This window comes from Stigmatopora argus, chromosome 8, assembly GCF_051989625.1.
Source record: "Stigmatopora argus isolate UIUO_Sarg chromosome 8, RoL_Sarg_1.0, whole genome shotgun sequence".
Classification (NCBI taxonomy): domain Eukaryota; kingdom Metazoa; phylum Chordata; class Actinopteri; order Syngnathiformes; family Syngnathidae; genus Stigmatopora; species Stigmatopora argus.
The window spans coordinates 3,275,714-3,298,247 of record NC_135394.1 but is presented as its reverse complement, the minus strand read 5'-3'; the positions used below and the strand labels follow the sequence as shown (position 1 = coordinate 3,298,247).

General features: G+C 39.1%; 1 protein-coding gene across 4 annotated transcripts in view; it reads right to left on the bottom strand.

The window, feature by feature from the left end:
- The window catches only part of lrp8 (low density lipoprotein receptor-related protein 8, apolipoprotein e receptor), a 102,995-nt gene that overhangs the window by 5,689 nt on the left and 74,772 nt on the right, over positions 1-22,534 (bottom strand). For all 4 annotated transcript variants that reach the window (XM_077606487.1, XM_077606489.1, XM_077606488.1 and 1 more), the window contains exons 11-17: positions 21,548-21,772; positions 20,188-20,306; positions 17,853-17,992; positions 14,571-14,712; positions 10,831-10,983; positions 9,702-10,025; positions 6,941-7,009 (exon numbers count right to left, since the gene is read on the bottom strand). In XM_077606487.1, coding sequence (XP_077462613.1) covers positions 6,941-7,009; positions 9,702-10,025; positions 10,831-10,983; positions 14,571-14,712; positions 17,853-17,992; positions 20,188-20,306; positions 21,548-21,772 — 1,172 coding nt within the window. The remainder of the gene's footprint in view (positions 1-6,940; positions 7,010-9,701; positions 10,026-10,830; positions 10,984-14,570; positions 14,713-17,852; positions 17,993-20,187; positions 20,307-21,547; positions 21,773-22,534) is intronic.

The following is a 22,534-nucleotide window of genomic DNA, read 5'->3' as shown; positions in this document are numbered from 1 at the left end:
CCACCGGACATTTGGTCGCCGGACGTTTGGTCGCCGCACGTTTGGGTCCGGGCGACCAAACGTCCGGTCACGCTAAGCCGTACCCTCGATTCAGTCGTCATTGTTTTGAGCGACAAATACAGCGAGAAAATACGGTATGCATTTTTTCTCTCTCTCTGACCACAACAGCCTGTCACGTTTTTTTTTTCATTTATAGTTATCAGAAAAATTGTGTCAAAAAATGCCTATTTACCCATTTTTTTCCATTCCAATATTGTAATTTTTCATGTTTGGTCTTGCTTTCTGATAAAAAAAGATGCCCTCGACCGCTGTTTATCATCACTGAGTTTTAAAACGTATTATTGTGAGTTTTTTGAGTGTGCTTAACTCAACTTCACTCTTTATTTTTCATTATGGGCCCCAAGAAAGGTAAGTACTATGTTTGAATTCATTATATTAAGTTGTTCAGTTGTGTGTTAATGTGCGTGTTCATATGTTTTGTCTGTTGCCAAATGTTTGCAGGCCTCTTCCTCTCTCACCTACACATGCTTATGTTCTTCATTTTAATGGCTTACTAAATCATTTTCTTATATTTTTTCTCATTTTTTCTGTTTCTATCACGTATTTAATTCAAAATTGGTATGCTATGATTTTTTGTATTTAGATAGTCGTATTGGGGAGCTAGGAAGAGATAAGGGTTTTTACATTTACTTTTGAAAAATTCAAGCAACGAAACCTCTTCTAACAAATTAATTTTGTAAGTAGAGAGACCTCTATACTTCATTGAAGTGCTAGATTGGATATTCATGATGAACATCCATGACTTTATCAAAAGGAGACATCAGCAGCTCCTTAATATTAAATATGAAAACACACAGAAAGCATGTTGGAAAGAAAACAAGGAGCCTTCATTTAACAGAAACATCCTTTTGCATTCATCCTGTAGCTATATTTTAGATGAAAACCACAGACATGCTGTATGAATACATATGCTTCATTTACACCGAGCAGCTGCATGCATCATTCATACATAACAGAACAGGGGTGTCCGAACTGTTTTTCTGAGGGCCACTTACACAAATGTCAAAGGCTGCAAGGGCCAACAAATCCACCCATTTTTTTTTTGTTAACAGTGGTTCGGAATCGGGGAAAAATAGTTTTTATCTTTTAGGATTAACTCATAGGCTGCCATTGATGGCTATAGGCATCTAATTCATTTTGACTGCGAGGTTTGACAGCGATTGGATTATTGGATTGGACATCCATCTGCATCAATGGTAGTAAAAAATGATCACTCAAAACACACACACACAAATTTACACTAATGAAATAAACTGCAGAAAAAAAATGTTTTCCGACTGCAAATTTACAACCAAGATCAATGTATTACATTAGATTTTTTAAATAAATATATATATATATATATATATATATATATATATATATATATATATATATATATATATATATATATATATATATATATATATATATATATATATATAAAAATAAGTTTAGTTATGTAAAACAAAATAGCCACCTCATGGTGTAGCGGTTCACTCGCCTGAATTTCAATTCAATTCCCGCTGGTAGCGGTATGATTGGGTATGATGGTCGTTTGTCGCTCTGTGTGCCCTACAGCTGACTGGCGACCAGTCTAGGGTCTAGTCTGCCTTTCGCCCGAAGACAGCTGGGTTAGGCTCCAGCAACCCCCGCAACCCTTTCGAGCATGGGTGGCGTGGAAGATGAATGAATGAATGAATGAATGAATGAATAAAAATACATAATACTAAATTCTACAGTTTCCAACACTGCTTTCAACATTTGGTTAGATTTTGACCTTCAAATTAGAGGAGTTGCACTGTTTAATTGTGTCAGGAGCAGCTCGTTTGTCCCTCCGGGCTTGCCGTTGGGTTCGAGCAGCTGCGAGTGATTCGGGATTACTTCCTGATGTGTGTATTTAAGCACCACGGCAGTGGTAGTCATTGTCGGATCATCCTGCGTGATACAGCATACATCGCTGCAAAGGTAATGTTCTCCATGCTCCGGTTTTGGGATGTACAAGTCCTTGTTATTTTATAAGCCGTTTTGAGTCATTAAAGTTACTATCATGAGCACAATTTGTATCGTCCCCTCCTGTTTCCCTGCTACTGGGTCCAAATCCCTCCGATCGCGCCACGACCTCTCGGTGCGATCGTGACAAATTGACTCACTCCATCAAGTGTCCAATCTGAGAAGTACAAGTAGAAGTAGCCTGAACTCATTTTTTTGTGTGGGCCATTTTCAATTATATTTTAATATTGGGTATTAAAAACTAGGCAGTGGGCAGCAGCTGGCCGCTCCTGTAATAGATATTCTATTTCAGCCTCCCACACAGATACAGCATGCACGGGACTGAAGTTCGCCTTTGGCTTTCCATCATTTTCTAAAGAATCATTCTGAGAGTGAACCCATGGAATAATTCATTGCCCCCAACAATAAAATCCAATCAAGTTTGTTATTTACTTTAGCTGCTGGTACAGAATTAATGTGCCACATTAAGGTTAATTGACAACCCTGTTTGGAAGTGTTATGAAAGGAGAATAAAGGGTTGTTGACTCTTTGGAGATTTGAATTTCCCTAATGATAATGTTATGGCAAATAAGAGTGTCATTATGCCCTCACCTTATTCTATTCCATGAAAACAGAAACATAAATGTGTGTTGATAAGTGACAGACACTGCCATGTAATTTCCTCTGTGCAGAAATGCACTTTAAGTCCACTCCCATTTTATTTCCTCTCTATATGCCCACTAGGTTAGTATTTCACAGCAATTACAGTACCCCATAAATGACAGAATTTTGCTAAATACTGACTATAATAGTGATTCCCCTTGAGGAGATGTGTGTGGGTGCGGCTCATTAGTGCAAGGCTGCACAGAAATCCGGCCCTTGTAGACCTGTGACAATAATTACTGTTTCAATTCTGCCAAAAATGCAGAATGAGGGGATTTACTGCTTCAATGAATAGCAAGAGGGTAGAATGAGCGATGCAAGAACAGGGGTTAATAATCTTTGGGGGTTGTTATAATGAGCTGAGCTGATATCTCAATTGAAGAGGGGGGGAAATAGCCGAACAATGTTAGAGCCCCCATTGAGGACAATATGGGAGATGAAAGAGATACCAGGCATATGCCGATCATGTGAGGCCATTTGCACATCCACATGAATGCTCAGTTTACATTAATGAAGTCATATTTTCACATTAATTCCATTTGTAGATTAGAGGCCATTCCTGGCTATTAGCATAATGTATGTCAATGAAAAGACTGGTAATATTTTGCTCAAATTCAATGTGTTTTAATTTTATTGGGAGTGAACATGAACAGTCCCATTGAAGCAACACATCTTCAATCAATTTAACAGGGAGAAGCTGGCAGTGTTTCATCCAGTTTATGTTAATCAGAGGTCGTTAAGGAGTTAATAACTATTGCTTTTTGTGACTTTTCTTGCCGCGATTAAGCTATGGTACTGTCTTATGATATCATTTGATAATTAACTTTTTTATGTGTTAATGAGCTCTCCATTCTGTGCCATTACAGCAGTTTTAAATTTTGTTTAAATCGGTTGCTTTCTGCATGATTTTTCTAACATTGTATCCGAATTTTTGAAACTGTCTTTTACCTGATTTATGCCGTTATATATAAAACCAGAATATATACTTTTCGTCATGATTTAGTTCCCACATGTAGTTTTTCCATTTTAAATGATATGAATGTATTTAATGTTCAGTTTAATTATTTTTCATATTTTATTTAGGGGGCGGCCCGGGGAAGTGTGGTTAGCGCGTCGGCCTCACAGTGGGGGATCTGGGTTCAAATCCAGGTCGGTCCACCTGTGTGGAGTTTGCATGTTCCTCCTGTGGCTGCGTGGGTTTTGTCCGGGTACTCCGGTTTATTCCCACATTCCAAAGACATGCATGGTAGGCTGATTGGACACTCTAAATTGCCCCTAGGTATGAGTGTGGGAGTGAATGGTTGTTTGTCTCCTTGTGCCCTGCAATTGGCTGACCACCAATTCTGGGTGTCCCCTGCCTCTGGGCTGAAGTCAGCTGGGATGGGCTCCAGCACCCCCCGCAACCCTCATGAAGATAAAGCAGCTCAGAAAATGAGATGAGATGAGATTTTATTTAGGGCCTCTTGACACATACGCAGAATCAAATAAGTTTAGCAATCATTTGCCCACCAAACTCAGAGAGTGGGAATTGGACAGGGTTTGTGTAAATGTTACTTTGTCTGTCATTGCAGGAGTGAATGTAATTTTGTAATTTTTGGACTATACGATACCAATCATTATAAGGTGCACCATCAATGAACAAGTTTGTTTACATACATAAGGCGCATTAGTGTTCTTTGGTAATAGTTCTTAATTTTTAAACATTGTAATTATTGTTTTATTCCTAAATTAATGTATTATTTGTGTTATCGTTTATTTTATTTTTATTTTGTCTTGACCACTTCACTGGAGCAGGATAATATAGTAATTCTCCAATCAAATAGTTTTGATTGGAGGTCATTAATCACACCCAGTATTCATACAAAAGACGTACTAGATTATGAGTTACACTACACTATCCATTTTGGAGAAAAACAAAAGATTTTGAGTGCACCTTACAAAATGGGGGATGTCATCGTTGGTTTATTTAGGGGATTTACAGGCTAATAGCTGCAATATCTTTCAGGAGAAATATTCCATAATGCAATATGGACCATCCCTTTAGTTTATAGTCCAGTTTGTTTTATATACTAACAATTACAGTTTTTACAGGTGCACCTTATAGTCCGAAAATCATATGGGTTATTTCTTTAACATTTGAATGTCAACTGTGAATCCGTTTGATATATTTTGATGAATTAGGACTATATTGATAAACTTGACGCCTTCTTCGCCCTTTTGCTATTTTTTACTCTGGTAATTGGGTGAGAATGGTGCCACGCAATTAGATTGAGTGCAGCACACTATGTTCAAAATGGAAACAGTCACTCCAACGTGATGGTGAAAAATGAACTAAATTCCCCACTTGCTAGAATCTGCTTGACAATGGCACACTGTAATATGCATATTATTATAAAGGCAACTGATATCTACTGAACTTGCTGGCTCATCATAGCTTCCTGTTTAAAAAAAAAGAAAAGCGGTAGCATGTCAGCCTCACAGTTATCGAGTCAAGGGCTCGATTCTAGGTTGGTCCTTACTGTATGAATTGTGCATGTTCTCCCCGGGCTTGCGTGGGTTTTCTCCGGGTCCTCCAGTTTCCTCCCACATCCCAAAAACATGCACAGTAGGCTGGTTGAACACTCTAAATCGATCCGAGTTTTAAGTGTGAGGGTGAATGGTTGTTTGCCCTACGACGTTTGGCTGGCCACCAATTCAGGGTGTTCCCTGCCTGCTGCCCGTAGTTCGCTGGGATAGGCTCCAGCACCTACCATGACCACTGTTCCCTCTAAGCTGCGCGCGTGCGCAATTGCGCACTACTCTCGTCTTCTCTGCGCAGCAGAAATCCTATGGCGCGCAGTAAAAAAAAAAAACGGATTTTTTTTTTTTTTTTTTTTTTTTTTTTTTTTTTTTTTTTTTTTTTTTTTTTTTTTTTTTTTTTTTTTTTACCCCTTTCTTCATGATGGAGCCGTTTAAGCGGCAGCCAGCGGCAGTAGCTCTGTCCACTTATGTTTTTCGTGTTTTACAGCATGTTTTACATGAAAAATTAGAGGGAACATTGACATGCACCTGCTTGTGGCAGGTGTGATACTGGTGTGCCCATAGCGAGCAATGATGATGTCGTGACCGGATGATTCGCCTAAAGACGTTTCGCCGACGGACGTTTGACAGACGGACAGGTCTCCGAATGAACGTTCGTTCAAACAGCGTTTAATGATTAAATACAAATACTAGTATTTGTATTTAATCAATAAACGCTGTTTTCAGCTGGATTTGACCGAATTTGAGAGCATTTTGAGCCGTTTGGCGAATGGACGTATATGGACATTTTTTTTGCCTCCATCGCGATATCATCACGACATTTTACCGAGGAATTCACTTCCCTGGGCTCGGTTCTAATGTCCAAAGAGCTCCAGTATTTGTATTTAATCATTAAACGCTGTTTTCGGCTGGATTTGACCGAATTTGAGAGCATTTTGAGCCGTTTGGCGAATGGACGTATATAGACGTTTTTTTGCCTCCATCGCGATATCATCACGACATTTTACCAAGGAATTCACTTCCCTGGGCTCGGTTCTAATGTCCAAAGAGCTCCAGTATTTGTATTTAATCATTAAATGCTGTTTTAGGATGGATTTGACCCGATTGCTGTCATTTTACGGCTCGGTTCTGCTACATCTGCCCGCCCAAGAGTGCTTATTCCCGGGCTGCCATTGATGGTAGACTAACATTGATTTTTACTATAATTTGGACAACACCGGCGGCGGGCCGGATTAAAAATCCTAACGGGCCGTATATGGCCCGCGGGCCGAGGTTGAAAAACTTGTACACACATGATCCGGGGGCGGGGCGAGCGCGCGAATCCCGTTTCGGCGAAACCTCCGTTCGGCCGAATGAACGTTCGGCGGAACGTCCATTCGGCGATCTGCCCGTCTGTCAAACGTCCGTCGGCGAAACGTCTTTAGGCGAATCATCCGAGTACCGATGATGTCGCTCACACTGGTACTCGGTGCGCTCAGGGAGGTTGACTTTCTGCTCAGACCAACGAAAAATTAGAGGGAACATTGACCATGACCCTTGTGAAGATAAGCGGTTCAGAAAATGAATGAATGAATATTTTTAACTCATTATTGTGCATGTACACACATACACATGCATATGTCAAAACCAATCACAGAGGAAAAAGCCAGGGGGAAGCAGGCAAGCAGAAAAGGCACAAAAAAACAAAAATAAAAAAATAAAAAGCTAGAAAGTTAAGAAGACTCACCAATAGGAATGACTATCCCCAAGACAGCTACTGTGATGTTGTTGCCTATGAGGTAGTGATCACCCGCAGCTGAGATCAAAGAGAGAGACAGAAAAAGAGAGGGGAAAAAAGAGTCTGAGAAATGCAACAATCCAGAGTTATTTTCTATATCAAAAAAGTTTGTAGCATTACGTAGCCATCATGTTTGTAAAGTACTTATTCTAAAATGGCAGGTAATCACCCTTGTTTGCCCCACAACTTTCGCATAATTTATTATTTCTTCAAAAGACATTTTTTAAACCTTTTTAAAGCTTGAGAAAACCCATCAAAAAGTTGGTACTTTTGTACCAATTTGACACGAGATGTCTAACATTAGAATTTTCAGCATTGTTGTCACTAGGGTAGGAAAAAAAATCTGCTTGGAAAAATACAAGTTATGTAATAATAAAAAAAGGCTAGATGTATCTGAAAAAAATAACAAAATACAGATTAGTAAGTAGCTACTACTGTGCTTCATTTTTATACAGGCTTTTGTGGACACTAACTTTATTACAATCCTTTTGTCATTTGAAAACGGACTGTCTTGAAACTTTGTACCTATGCAGTAGGGGTGTGTATTTCCTCATATCTGATTAATTCTGATACTACACTTTACGGCGATTAGTGATTTTTGTATATCACTTTGGATAAAACTAATCAAAATAGGCCTACTATACATTTGTATCAAGACCAAACCTGCTTCAATGCAGGATTCTTAATACAGTTGTATATCTACTGACGAATGCCTCTAGGTATGAAATTTTCCCTTTCAAAACGTTTTGATATTCAAATCACCATCTCAAAATACGAAAACAAGATCAAAGTTACGATATCCCCCTAAATGGGAATGCATTTTGTTATTTTATTTTGAAATCGTCCGAGTAACATTGCGGCCTGCTTTACTTCCACAGCTACGGCCTACCACCACAACAGCAACTCTCTTTTGACCGCCGTTTGTTGTCACAGAGTTCTTTACTTAAAATTGTTGTATTGATTGACTGACATTGTAAGGCAACACGGCTGTAAGCCATTTACTCAAATTGCTATGCTAATGAAGAAGAAGGAAGCATTAAAAGCGACGACACCTTGGCACTGAGCGACAAGATGGAAAGACTGTTTATCCTTTGGAGTTCTATTTAACGCTAAGTTGTTTTGAATTCATAGTTTGAAGTTATTTAGATGTGTGTTTAAGTGCATATGTTCGTGTGCGAATGTTAACTTCTTTTTAACTTTTTTCTTATGGTTTTCTTTCCTTTTTGTCCGTTTCTCACATCTTTCATAAAAAAGGGACACTGAACATTTTTAAAAGGTTTAGTTGGTAGTTTTTTGAGGACCGTGGAACGAATGACACAATTTACATATAGTACTACTCTACTTACGAAAAATCCAAGTTACAAAAAAGTTCTCAAACCAATTAATTTTGTAAGTAGAGGGATGACTGTATGGAAAAACAACCACGGCAAAAAACACAATTAATCTTGTAAGTAGAGGTACGACTATGGAAAAACAAACACAACAAAAAACCCACATCTTAAAGGATGTATACCACTCAATATGAGACTTGAGCTGGGAAAAAGCGCCCTCATGCATACAACCATGATTACTAGATGTCAGGTCACGGCGGCTGACTGCTGTCGACTCGTGGTGCGAGTGGAAGTGCAGCCACCTATAGTTTATTTCCGCCAAAAACACACGTGAACAGATTGGCTCAGACAGATTTTGAATTGATAATAGAATCCAGACGCTCCCCTACTTACGAACATTCGAGTTGCGAACAACGGTACATAAGAACATGTCTGCGAATATGGCATATGTCGAAAAATGTTCGGAAAGAGATGCTGTAAGTTCGTAAGTTAGATTTTGTATTGCGGGCCTTTTCCCAAGTAGTGCTTCTTTCCGCCGCTAATACCGACGCTTGGTGCTGTGAGAGGGAGGAGGCTCCGCAATGTGTCGAGGACGAGGAGGAAGAAACGCCTGTCCCCATAAAAAAATTCGCTCATAGATAAAGCCATCGCACTCTTCGAACAGCAAGACCCAAATATTGACGGTTGCAGAAAGGTTGCAAATCAATTGAATGATGCCATACAGTGCTACCTCATCATTTATGATGAAAAAAAGAAGAAAACTGTGCAATCGTCGTTAGATTGCTTCTTTCGGCCAGTTTCTAGTAAATCCTCCAAGAAAGATACTCATCAACCCTCATCTTCTTCTCCTCGACCCTCAACTTCTTCCTACATTGAAGTTACGGACGGAGGAGGAAGTAACTTGAAACCCATTCCAGCGACGACAAAGACCCTCTCATGATATAAAATCCTCCTCTTCCTTCTCCTCCTCCTCCTCCTCCTCCTCCTCCTCCTCCTCCTCCTCCTCCTCCTCCTCCTCCTCCTCCATCATCTCCTTAAGCATCGAGTACATCTTCCAAAAGTAAGTTAAACTTCATTTAATTTATCTTATTACGTAAATGTACATACTGTGTTACTTATACAGGCCTTAAACTTACTTATATAACCATTCAATATACTTATATAGGCCTTAAACATATATTATAATACAAAATATAGCACTGAAGCAACTTACGAACAAATTAACCTTACGAACAATCGCTCGGAACGCAACTCGTTCGTAAGTAGGGGAGCGCCTATAGTGCAATGTAATATCGCAGAATCGACTTTTTGAAAACACCTTTATTATGTAGTATGGGCAAACCATACTTCCCATTTACCCAGCTTAGGTTGATCCTTACCTCTGTGTGATAGGTTGGCATTGCTCTCTTTGTGAATGCTGTTGGGCGCCATTGGGGCAAGTGAGGATGTGTGAGTGGATATTGATGTCTGACTTGTGCTACTGAAACTGGTCAGAGTACTTTTGGTGGCAGGTGTTCGAGGGTCCTCTGGGTAGGTCTCCTTGGGTTTCTCAGGGGGTTCTTGATGCCTGGTTGTGGTCCTAAGTGTTGTAGATGTGCCATTAGTGGTGGTTGGGGATGGTGATGTTGTGGAGGGAGGAGGTGTGGCTTTTGTTGTTGTGGTGGTGGTGGCAGGAACCGCCGTTGTGGTTGTTCTCGCTCGGACTGCACAGTGGAAAGACAAAAAGAATAAGCATTCGTATTTGCAGGGATGGGCAGTATTTGCACTTCTTTACTACTCATTTATGTTGTTGACTACCTATTTATTTATTCATTTGTGCACTTCATGGTGACGCTTTAAATCTCATTACAGTAATCCCTCAATTATTGCGGGTAATGTAGACCAGGCATGGCCGCCATAAGCGAAAAACAGCGAAGTAGGAGGGTCACTCTATTTAAAAATATATATATATTTTTTTTTTACTTTAGTTTATGACTATTTTGGCGGCATGCAGTAATCCTGTTTGTATTTTTTGGAAGAGCAGACTTTCTTTTCTTAATGTCCTTAAGAGTCTTTTAATCTTTGCATTGAATTGGCAAAGGTTGCCAGGTGATAAGGAATTTTTATTCTTTCTTTACTTGTCCTTTACATGTGAGAGGATGTTTTCATGGCAAAAGAAAAAAAATATTGACATCAAATTTTTTGTTAAACTACTTCAATGTTAAATACCTTGGTTGTTAAACTACTTCAATGTTAAATACCTCAGTATTTTTAAAACACGAGTACAAGTCCTTCTTGGTGAAGAACATCTGCACTGATTTCCTTCCATAAATATTTGTTGGTAAGATTCAACACAGTCATTCCTCCAGTAGAGTGGTTATTTAAATTTGCTGGAATTATAAAAAGGCCTCCTCAGACATTTACTAAATATCAGCCTGATATCATGTTAGAATAATATTTTGCCATTTATAAAATGATGTTAAAAAAAATGAATGCACACATTTTACACAATGTCTAGACTTTATTTACCTGCGACACATCGCCTCATATCTGGTCCCAGCTCCATTCCATCAGGGCAGGCACATGTGTATTTAGGAGAGTGGTCTGTAATCTGGGGTGCCTTTAAACAAAGGTACTCACAGCCACCATTGGGAAGACTTCCCATGTTACATGTGTCAGGGGCTTTAAGGAAAACACACACAAAATGGGTTTGGATTTATAAAAGCACACTTAAAGAAAATACAACAGGCCATGAAATCATTGAATATATAGTAATGACGTACACTATACAAAATAATTCTTGTAAAATCAATGCATTATTAAAATTTTGAATACAGTGTATTGCCGTATTATAGATGCCAGTGTTTGTTGAAGGCAGACATGATTGTAAAAAACAGTACAATTAGGCTTTTTTAAAACGTGAGGAGGACATAGAACATCTGTATAAAAAATTAAAGGGAAGCCCTACTTTTGAGTTTAGGTCAGTACCATCAGCATTAAAGTATAATTGGAATCACCAAAACTTAGTGTGCATGAGTGACTGTGAGGGGAAAACATTAATGAATTTATATGCTGTTATTCTGCATGGGATCAGGTAAAGTGTGCTCTTTACGTATAACATCCAGTATAAGAAACTGTAACATATTTGCCTAAGCTGAAAACAGAACATCTTTATCATCAATCATGAAAAAACACAATTTCTACTTTGATTCATTTAATTATAACGCCGCTCATTCTGGTCAGGGTTGCGAGGTGCTGAAGCCAATCCCAGATGATTTTGGGCGAAAGATGGACAACACCCTAAAGCGATCACCATTCACTGGTAGGGCGCACACAGAGACAGACAACCATTTGCACTCACGATTACATCGGCAATGACCTGGAATCGATCCCATATGGCCAAAGTCACGTAAAACAATTTGTACATGCTATCACTCAGAGACCTGGACATAATGGTGAAAAAAACTCCAGTGGTGTTATTTCTAACAAAGTTTATTTAATAAGTAATAGAGGTCATGAGAGATGCTACGCTTTACTCGGGTATCAGATCCATTCAAATGAATATAGATTACATTCACGTTTTCCGATTAAGGTATCCAATTTTCATTTAACAAAGCTCACGGATGAGTGATTAGTTGCTGTTGTGTTAATTTCAATGATTTTAAAGCTGGCAGGCTAATGAAGTTAGTATGCTTTTTTATGTGCTTGACTTTTACTTGGCTATCTAATCTAAACATTTTATTTTCACTAACCACCAAATAGCTACAGTAAATCCATGGTCTGGAAAGAGAAAATGAAAACAATTGACTGTGTAGTCTTTTTTGGCTGAGAGAAGCAATATGGAACTCCATGGGCTGATTGCTTCATTGAATGGTAAGTTGAGAGCGGGCTGTTAAAACTTTTTATACTCAAATACTGAAATATTCACATCCCCACCCCAAAACTCCTTTTTTTCATTTTGTGTGGAGAAAAACTAGGTCAGGTTGTGGCAATTGCTGCCTCTTACATATACTTGAGGATCGACGAGTGCAGGAGGAAGCAACATCAATCACCGATAAAAAAGCTTTGTACAGAATTTTCACACGTCCAATAGTTCAGCAATGCAGCCATTGACATTTTCTGAGATAATCTATAGTAAACTGCATCCATGATGTGCAGGAAGAAGGTGCAAGGTTAATGACCACATACGTGTGAGAGTCTGTTGCGTCCGAGGGTACTTCGCACTACTTTTTTTATGGCCTGGCCTATCATCCTCACACAAATGCACATTTTAGGACTGAAGGTTTTTATAAAAACGCTGAACAATGTGACCTTTTGTGAATGTTGTATTTGATGCAACCGAGTGTGTACATTAACAACTGGATATTTTTTTGTGGGGGAGGGGGGGCTTTTAGTGCGTTTGTAGTCCTTGCTCCTGTACCCTGGCCCACCTTGGGTACGTGGGAGTGTTTTTATTGATTGCAGTTTGGACGGCCGACTGGAGCGAACACGCCGCACACAATCGCTTGCTGCCTTTAAAAACCATTTGGACGTATCACCTCGACTATGACCTTTGCTTGCCTATGTATGCCACAAGAGGGTTTTGTGCTTCTAGTTCAGTTGTTGTATTTTTTTTAACTGCTCCAGATTTAACAACACAGAAAAAATCAGGTACAAGACAGTTGCATTATCTTTCCCATTCAATCTCTAGGGCAGGGGAGTCAGACTCGGGTTGGTTCGCGGGCCGCGTTAACGTCAACTCGATTTCATGTGGGCCGGACCATTTTAGAGATAATATTTAGATTTTTTTTTATAAATTGATTAAAAGAACTGGATTAAAATCCCTGAATATTCAGTTTTTTTTATAGATCCAAAACAATGTTTATTTTAACTTTTTTATATATTTTTAGATTTTACTAAATGATTTTTGAACTAAAAACACAGAAAAAAATGATTAAAAAATTACAATTATTGATTTAAAAGGGGGAAATTAGGAAATTTAATATACATCTATACTCTTCATTTTAATTTGATTAAAGTCAGCACTCATTATTTACTTTCCCGGGCCACACAAAATGATGCAGCGGGCCAGATTTGGCCCCCGGGCCGCCACTTTGACACTTGTGCTCTAGGGCATTTAGCATTTACCACTTGCACGTGGCGTTTCTTCACCGCTTCACTGTGTTCAACCTTTTGTCATAGTTTCGAATGCACACATGAAACATAATTGCTTACCTGCTATTTACGAACAGCTACAAATAAAGTGTGATTTTTTTTTAAAGCAATAAATATGTCAATGAAATAAGATGTTGAGAGTGGACTCAGGTGTGCCCGTGATTTTTCTTTTCTTGACAGTGAGGACAAACGAGTCGTTTTTTAAAAAGCCCTGCTGCGTGTGGACAAGGACTCAGTCAAGTTGAACAAAATCATTGTTTCTCATCCTTTTTTCGGCACTGAAGAAAACATGTTTAATTGCTGTAACATGTCTTTGAGCACAAATGACACAATGCAATTAATGCTATTGACAAAGGTGCTTTGAGCTTTGATTTAGGGCAGGAAATGAGGCATGAAAATATAATGACTAATTGCCCCTTGCCAAAATGCAAAGGACCCTTGTAATGTACCAGCACATCACTGCTCATCTCTTAATTAATGCATTCATGTTGGAGTAAAGAAAAAAAACACTGTATTCAGAAATCTGCACATATTAAAAGGTTATTTATTAATTATTTCCATAAGTCGTAACAGTGGCCAAAGAATATCTACATTCACCATTGTGGTTTACGCTGAAAAATGTGATAATTTCTTAATATATTTATTTTATTTAAACTGATTTATGGCTTATGAAATATTTTCAGTGGTACCTCGACATACAAACACCCCGACATACGATCTATGTCCCTCTCTCTCTACCCTCCGCGAAATCCGTCTAATTTTAGTTCTATTAAACACATTTTAGTAATATTAAACCACTAGTTATGTGTTACTTTGTTAAAAGATGGCAAATTAGAAAAAATAAAACCTTTTTTTCCGATCCAATATCCTGTTTTTGGTGTTTTTTCAGAGGGTTGGAACGAATTAATGTGTTTTTAGTTCATTTCAATGGGAAACATTCGTTCGAGTTACGAGAATATCAACATACGAGCTCAGTCCCGGAATGAATTCAGCTCATATCTCGAGGAACCACTGTAGTTTAATGTTTTAATCAACCTTGACGTAGTTGAAAATACATTGCTGCTACCACAAACATTTATGTGTATCATTAAAAAAATGTGTGCAGATTGGTTTACCTTTTGGCTGCCTCTGCTCATGAAACACCACCAAATCCAAGGGATTGTTGAGGTGCTCCGCTACCTTCACCATGTCATTCCCTGTCAGGCGATTGGCACTGTATATTGCTTCATCCTCCAAATCGGTCCAGTATATGCGATCCTGGGTAGAAAAAAATACTACATTTAACAAAGTATTAATCATTCCTAAGCAAAGCGGCACAATAAGTCAAACTTGTATAATTCTTAGTACATCTTATATATTTATTTTTGGACAAAGATAAAGTGAAGATAATTAAAGAATATTGTCAGAATAGTAGTTTGTATTTCAGTAGTTTGCAACTAAATATATAGGGTAACCTTCAAGCAGTAAAAGACTGCTTTTTTGTAATGTAATGCATCTGTGGAATTTAAGAACAACTTTGCAAACTCCTATGGCTAAACTTTTCAACACATTGATGAGCAGCTGACACATTCCACAATCACGGCAGACATGCCGCGAGAAATATTCTGTAAAGATATTACTGTGAGCGGTTGTTATTTGCTCCAGGAATTTTAGACTAAAACAACAAGTTGTGCCAACTCATGATCAGAAGTGAGATGTAGGCTGTGCAAAGATGCTCCAGAAACAGCTTAGCACATTGTAGCAGGGTGTAAGATGCTAGCAAGGTCAAGCCCCTTGGTGGTGAAAAATCAACCAATATGTATATGTAACCAGTATGGAAAAATGTCGAAATCCCATGCCCTGGGCCATACCACTGTGGTAGGTTGAGAATAACAACTGTGGCACTTTAGCTTCCAGACGAACAAACCGCTAATGGCAAACTGACCGGATACCGTGGTGAACAAAGAGCAGAAAAGTGTGACACTGAGAGATGTGGCAATACCAGCATTATCAGGCGTTATCAGGAAGAATGAATAAGGCATGACATACCAGGGCCTGACCAAAAAAGATGGAGCGAATGTGGGAGCTAAAGGCTTGTGTGGTTCCTGTGGTAGTAGGATCACTCGAAACAGGAAAAGTGGCTCCAGCAGGTCCAAAGAACAAAATATGAACCCTAAGTTCAAAGGAGTGCAGTCCTAGGAACAGCTAATATACTATGTAGAACCTTCCAACTCTGGTAGAGCACCAGAGCTTTAGGATGTCCCTCTGTATTCATCTTGACTGTGGATGGGACACAGACGTGGTTTATGTCTCAAAGTGAATCCTATCAGAGTGATATGATCATAGCTCTATTTGTTCTGAATATTGGTGGGCTTAACCTTTCTGGGCGGCATCTAAATTCTACCCTTTTCAGATAACCTTTACTCGCATGACAGCTATGTTGATACAAAAAGAAGTAAATATCAGCCATGTTTATATGAAGACTCAAATGAATTAATTCCATGGTTTTCTCTGAAATACGACCTCTCCCTGTAAGCTGAATATTTTCTTTCTCATCCATCAATATGTGAAAATGCCACATTGCCTTATCTTGAAAGTTACAGATGTCAATACAACACAGCAAGGGCCAAAGCTCCCCCTCGAATCAAATACGACAATACATGTGCTGAACTACAGGTCAAGCATTTCAGACATGAACAAGCGGAGTCTTTCGAGGCACCTTATCAGGTAAGCTCAGTTTGTGTTTTCTGTAGCGATGTGGATACACCTGAAAAAATGTTCACCCTACAGGAATCTTCTAAGGGAGTGGTGTGTGGGGAGTTGAAAAGCTGAGCATCTCACTGTGAACTCGCTTTGAAGCCTGTAGTACTACTAGCAAGTTTTAATGGGTGGGTTCACATTTGTGCTGTCCATTTATCTGAAGCTACTGGGTGCCATAAGCCACCTCGTGGTGTAGAGGTTCACTCGCCTGACATTGGTGCGGGCTCGTTTCCCACAGGTGGTGGTATGATTGTGAGTGCGGACGCTCGTTTGTCTCTGTGTGCCCTACGGCTGCCTGGCGACCAGTCTAGGCTGTAGTCTGCCATTTGCCCAAAGTCAGCTGGGTTAGGCTCCAACAAATCCCACAACCCTTTACGTATACGATACGCGGTATGGAAGATGAATGAATGAATGAATACTGGTTGCCATGAAAAATTACCAGATTATTTGTATGTGATAGAACTTGGGCTTGTTTAAAATGTATTATGTCTATTCAATAGTTGGGTACTGGTTCTTTTCGAGCTCAAAAATTCATTAAAAATGTTACTTTTTTCGATGAACGGAAAATTCCAGTGCAGATTTTGTTCAACGATTAAAGTGAGTTTTTTATGTTAATACCTTTAACAGTGACCCAGTTCTACAAATGGTATTATGAGTAAACATTCATAGAAATAGTTTCGACATTACAACAACAAACTGATCAACGTTGATCCTGACAGTAGTTTATGTACACTATCACCACTTGTGCAACAGTTTAAGTGCATCTATTGAAACATTTCAATTGTGTTCGTTTCGTTAATTACTTTTTTGGGATCTTTTTCCTTCCTCATAGATTTTATGATTAGTGCTAGCATTTGGTGCAGTGCACCCTTAGCTCCTGATCTCCATACTGCAGGCATTGCCATATATCTATTAATTATTATTGTTACTATTATTATTATCATCATCATCAATACCATCATCATCATCATCATCATCATCATCATCACACACACACAAACAGACATCTCCAGGCAACTTCTGTGCTTCGGTCTATTGAAACAGGGTAGCATGCTGAGAGATTTTTAATTTGGTTTGTATGTTAAGCAGAAAGGATCGCTGACAAAAGGCACTGAGAGTGATCAATCTTCAGACAGTTACTAGCTTGCCTGCAACAAACACGTGCATCCACACTCCAGCAGCAACAAATACACCCACACACTCAGCAAGACATGATGAATGCCATCTCTTTTCCTCTCATCTTCACAGTGGGTGCAGCAAAATGAGGAATGAAGAAAGTACTTCCCACTGACCACATTATACCCGCTCCCTCTACAAACTGCTCTCCACTGATTTATTTCTGAACTTCTACAGCTAAAATTTGATTGGTACATTAAATAAAATTAATTCCTCCAAATTAGCCTCAGTTCTTTTTTTGCTCAGGCTCTTCTCTTAAAGCAAGATTTATATATTTTTTGTCTCAATTTATCTTTGGCTATCCCCATTGGTACTATACATACTCATCATGAGTAGATTGACTCTTTCCCATCAACTAACACTGATTTCTATTTATATATTGTGTAGGGGTTATTTTGAGATCCAAATATGTTGTATACGAGAAAAAATGGAAACTCATACATTCTTTCAACATGTAATGCATACTTGCGATTGTCCTGTACCTGAAAAACGGTGAGGGCAAAGGGATGTCCCAGTTGATCGTGGGAAGACAGCAAAACTCTGCGGTTGTCTCCATTAAAATCCACACTGGAAAGCAGGTGCAACTTGGAATCCACCCAGTAGAGACGCCGGTTAGACAAGTCTGTATATGGGGCAAATTGGAAAAAAATAGTAGCAGGATAAACAAGGACAAAAGGACAAAGAGGGAAGTGAGAAAGTGAGCTAGGTCATTACAAAAGAAAAATACAGAGGTTGAGAGGTTTATGAATGATGTGGCCAAGTAACTAGACCATCAATCTTTTGCGGCACCAGAGTTGAAGCGCATGTGTTGAGAAAACACTTTTGTGATCGTGATAATGCAGCTTGACCTCTCTTCTAGTACAAATACAGTCTATAACAGGGGTGTCAAACCGGTCCTCAAATGGCCGCAGTGGGTGCAGGTTTTCATTCCAACTCAGTTAATTAAGGTCAGGTGATACTTATTCTAGAAGACACCTGATTGGTTAAAATGTTGGCACTGGATCGGTTGGAACAAAGACCAGGACTCACTGCGGCCCTCGGCGGAATCGGTTTGACACGTGGTAGACTGGTTTAGTCTGCTGCATTGCTGTTCAGGCTTTAATTTTCACACCTATTTACTTTGGGACCCATTCTACATAGACACTGTAGGGCTTTAGAAAGTGTGATATTTAAGAGAACTTTTTCTACTTGACAGAAAAATCTCAAAGTGACTGCACTTGTTAAACAGAGAGAACATGCAAACACCACACAGGTGGAGCGACCTGGATTTGAACCCAGGACTCCCACTGTGAGGCCGACGTGCTAACCACTCAGCCGCCGGGTTTGAATATTAATACATTACAGTATTTACATATGTATATAACTCCGTAACACCTCATACATTTATTGATGTTGTATAGATGCAAAAACATGTATGGTTGATATATTTGGCATGATCCCACTTTATAATTTTTCGATTATCATGGCCATGTCTAGTCTACACTATTCGCAAAATTGGGGATGACTCTAATCATATAAAGAGGAATTTAATGAGGCATAAAAAAAATAAATCACATTGCAGAAAAATTGGTCACCTAATGCCATAAATTGAGCTATTTTAATTATAATTTGTTGGGCATTTATACTTTTTTATGCCAAGGTTTGTTTCAATAGCGTGAATATAAATATAACAATATTATTAAATAGGCTGGATATCTAGAATTTTTTTGCGTTATACTTATGGATCATTTTCCTACATCTATCCCAACTTATTAATTGCCATAGAAAGTGATCTGATGTCACCGCCATTGATGACAAGAGATTTGCAATCCATTTTGATTGCTCGATCAATGGTAAATAATTAGTTAAAATTGTAAACTAATACATTTAAAACTTTTTTTTTAACCTGATTCCGGATCCTCTGAAAATGACCTGATCTCCCAAATATTTCCATCAGTTTTCTGCTCGGGAAAATCCCTATTTAATACTCGGCTTGGTTTGCTAAAACATTAAAATGCTAGGTTTAAAATATTGATGTTTTACTTAGCTATGTAAATCAGAGATGTCAAAATGATCAAATCCTTTTCAATATGATACTGTTTGAACTCAGCTTGGTGCAATGTTACAAGAGTAATATTTTCCTAAATTATTATCGGATTGACAATATAAATCAACACTGCCTATTATTATTTATATGAAGAAATATTTTTTTTCTTTTACTGTGTGCCATCTTTATTTTTTTGTAGGTCTACCTAATTTATGTGTGTTAGAAGTTACACGTTAACTTTCATTTGATGTTAACTGTTCTGAAGGAAATCAAGGAGTGTAAAAAGCAATCCACCTCTTTTCCCCGAGCTCTATAGCACAATCACTAACCTTGCCATTCTGCTGTGAAAAATAATTCAGTTTTATTCGCATGCAGTGACCTTACAATTCCACCAAGTATGGCAATTCAACGACTTTGTTTCTGCACAGGCAAGAAAACGTTAAAAAAAATCTGTTACTGCGGCAGAGGGAGTTGAAAGCGATAACGGGAGGTATCGACAGAAGAAAGCGAATGACTTATTAATTTAAAAGTCCATAGTTGCTGGCTTGATAGATGAGAGCCAGACACAAAGTGAGCTACAGCAATAACAGGGGCTCAGGGGTTGAGGCACAGCTATTGTTTTTTTCTCCTGCTTCCATTGAAACCTCTCTTGACACTGACAGCATTTGAGCTATCTTACCTTTCTGACGCCACTTTATGATGTAAGATGATTGATTGTTCTTTCCTTCATCCCATGTTACAAAATTCTCTCTAATGAGCTTTTTTTCTGAATGCACTCTGTCATTACTTGCCTAAAGTTATTCCATTGGGCCATTCAATGTGCTCAGATACCAGAATCTGTCGATCCACTCCATTCATTCCAGCCTTCTCAATCTTGGCTTCATCTCCCCAGTCTGACCAGTACATAAATCTGAGAAAAGAAACACAAAAATGTTGATAAACTATTGTACAGCAACTTGTTTACATTACCTATCATAACACCTTTTTACAACATATTTATAGCAAGCTTTGTCATAAACTTTTATACATAGCACAATAACACAAACACATTTAGGTGCAAAACCCAAGAGGTCATATTATAAAATAGAGCAATGTCCCAGACTGTGAAATTGACCAACATTGATGCACTACTATAAACCATGAGGCGTTTACTTTTGGATTAATATTTGTATTGACAAACTATAAAACTTGTGGTACGCAGTTTTATAAAGCCCCATCCTTTTTTCTTCTTCTTTGTGGAACTTTAACCCACTATTTGACACACAAAGAGCCATTGGCCCTGCTACGAAAAGAAAAAAAATGTTTTTGAAAGGAACTAACTATTTGTTGAATGATGAGCGCATGTAAGAGAGAGTGAGTGCGTAGGCGCAGCATAGTAAACATATTGTGCAGGTTTCTGCAGAAGTGGGTGCGTTATATTCACGGTGTGATTGAGGTGGAGACTGTATTTCTGATCTGGGAGCTCTGAGGTACAGTGCGCCCTTGGATCCTGATCTCCATACTACAGCGTCGGTGGTACCTCAAAAATGCGGGGGTCCACTGTATATGTAAATACCGTGACCGGACGTTTGGTCGACCGGACGTTTGGCCGACCGGACGTTTGGCCGACCGGACGTTTGGCGGACCGGACGTCTGGTAGAATGGACGTTTGGTAGAACGGACGTTTGGTCGCCGGGTTCGCTCGCTGTCAAATTATGAGTTTACTGTTGATATTTTGATATTAGATATTTAGATATTAAACTCACTCTCTCTTTCTCATGATTATAATTTTGAGAGCTGGTTTCAACAGTAACAACCAGGCGACCAAACGTCCGTTCTACCAAACGTCCGTTCTACCAAACGTCCGTTCTACCAAACGTCTGTTCCACCAAACGTCCGTTCTACCAAACGTCCAGTCGACCAAACGTCCGGGGACAAAACGTCCGGGTACAAAACATCCGGGGACCAAACGTCTTTTGACGAAACGTCCGTGTACCGCAAATACGGTACAAATAAATAAATAAAATGTATTGATTGGATTGGACAATTTTATTCTTCCCATATTCGGGAAATTTCATTCATATACCCTTCTCATTAAGAGTAAATACAGATTTATCTATCCCATATTTTTTTTCCCACCCACTTCGACCCTCTCCACTCACACCACCTTACCCTTGGTGTGGGTCAACCGCAATGGCCCGTGGTTCACTCAGCTCTGTGACTATGAGCATTTTTCTCTTGTTGCCATCCCCTGTGGCCACAGAGATGCTCTTGTTACCAGAGTCGGTCCAGTAGATATTCTTGTGAACCCAGTCAACAGCGAGGCCCTCAGGAGAATGGAGCGCCTCGATGAGTGTGAGCTGCTGCGAAGAGTCATTTGCTTTGTGGATGTAAGCACTGGTAAATGGGAGAGAAGAGATGCTTGGTAAGTGCTTAGTAAGTGCTTAGCAAGTGCTACTAGAATACGTGATTATGTTACTTTACATGGGAACAATGTCACTTAATGCCAGAAACTTTACTTTTTATTTTTCACACTGGTATATTTTAGGGTCGTGGGGGTGCAGTAGAATAACCCATCTGATTTTGGCAAAAGGCGGACGACAACCTATGCTGGTTGCATGCCAGTCATAGGGGACACACAGAGACAGATAACCATTCAAACTCACAATCACACCGCCAATGAGTTTGAATCACTCCCACACTACCCGCACCGAAGTCAAACAGATGAACATCCAGACCCTCGGTGACTAAAAACTTTAAAAACCTGACTTGCTAGCTTTCACTCTGGCATTTCAGTGAAACATAACTAAACGTGGGTAACAGATGTTTGGTAATGTGTATTCTTTGATGATAATGTCAAGGGCATTCAAACTTGACATCTCTATCACGAGCTCATTTGGGCCGCCAAAAAGTGGCTCAGTCAGAGAGAATTAATCTGTCTTCTTTGATCTACACCTTACAAATCAACCAGACTCCTCCTCTGTTATTGTCAAATTCCACTCGTGTGTTGACATTTTTTAATTTTCTTTTTAATCTTACTTCTCGTATCTTTAATGGTCTTTGTCTACCGGTTTTGCTTCCTATCCTGTGCTCTTTCACATCCGACAATTCATTAGAAACATTCACTCATTCATTCGGGTTACGGGACTTGCCAGAGCC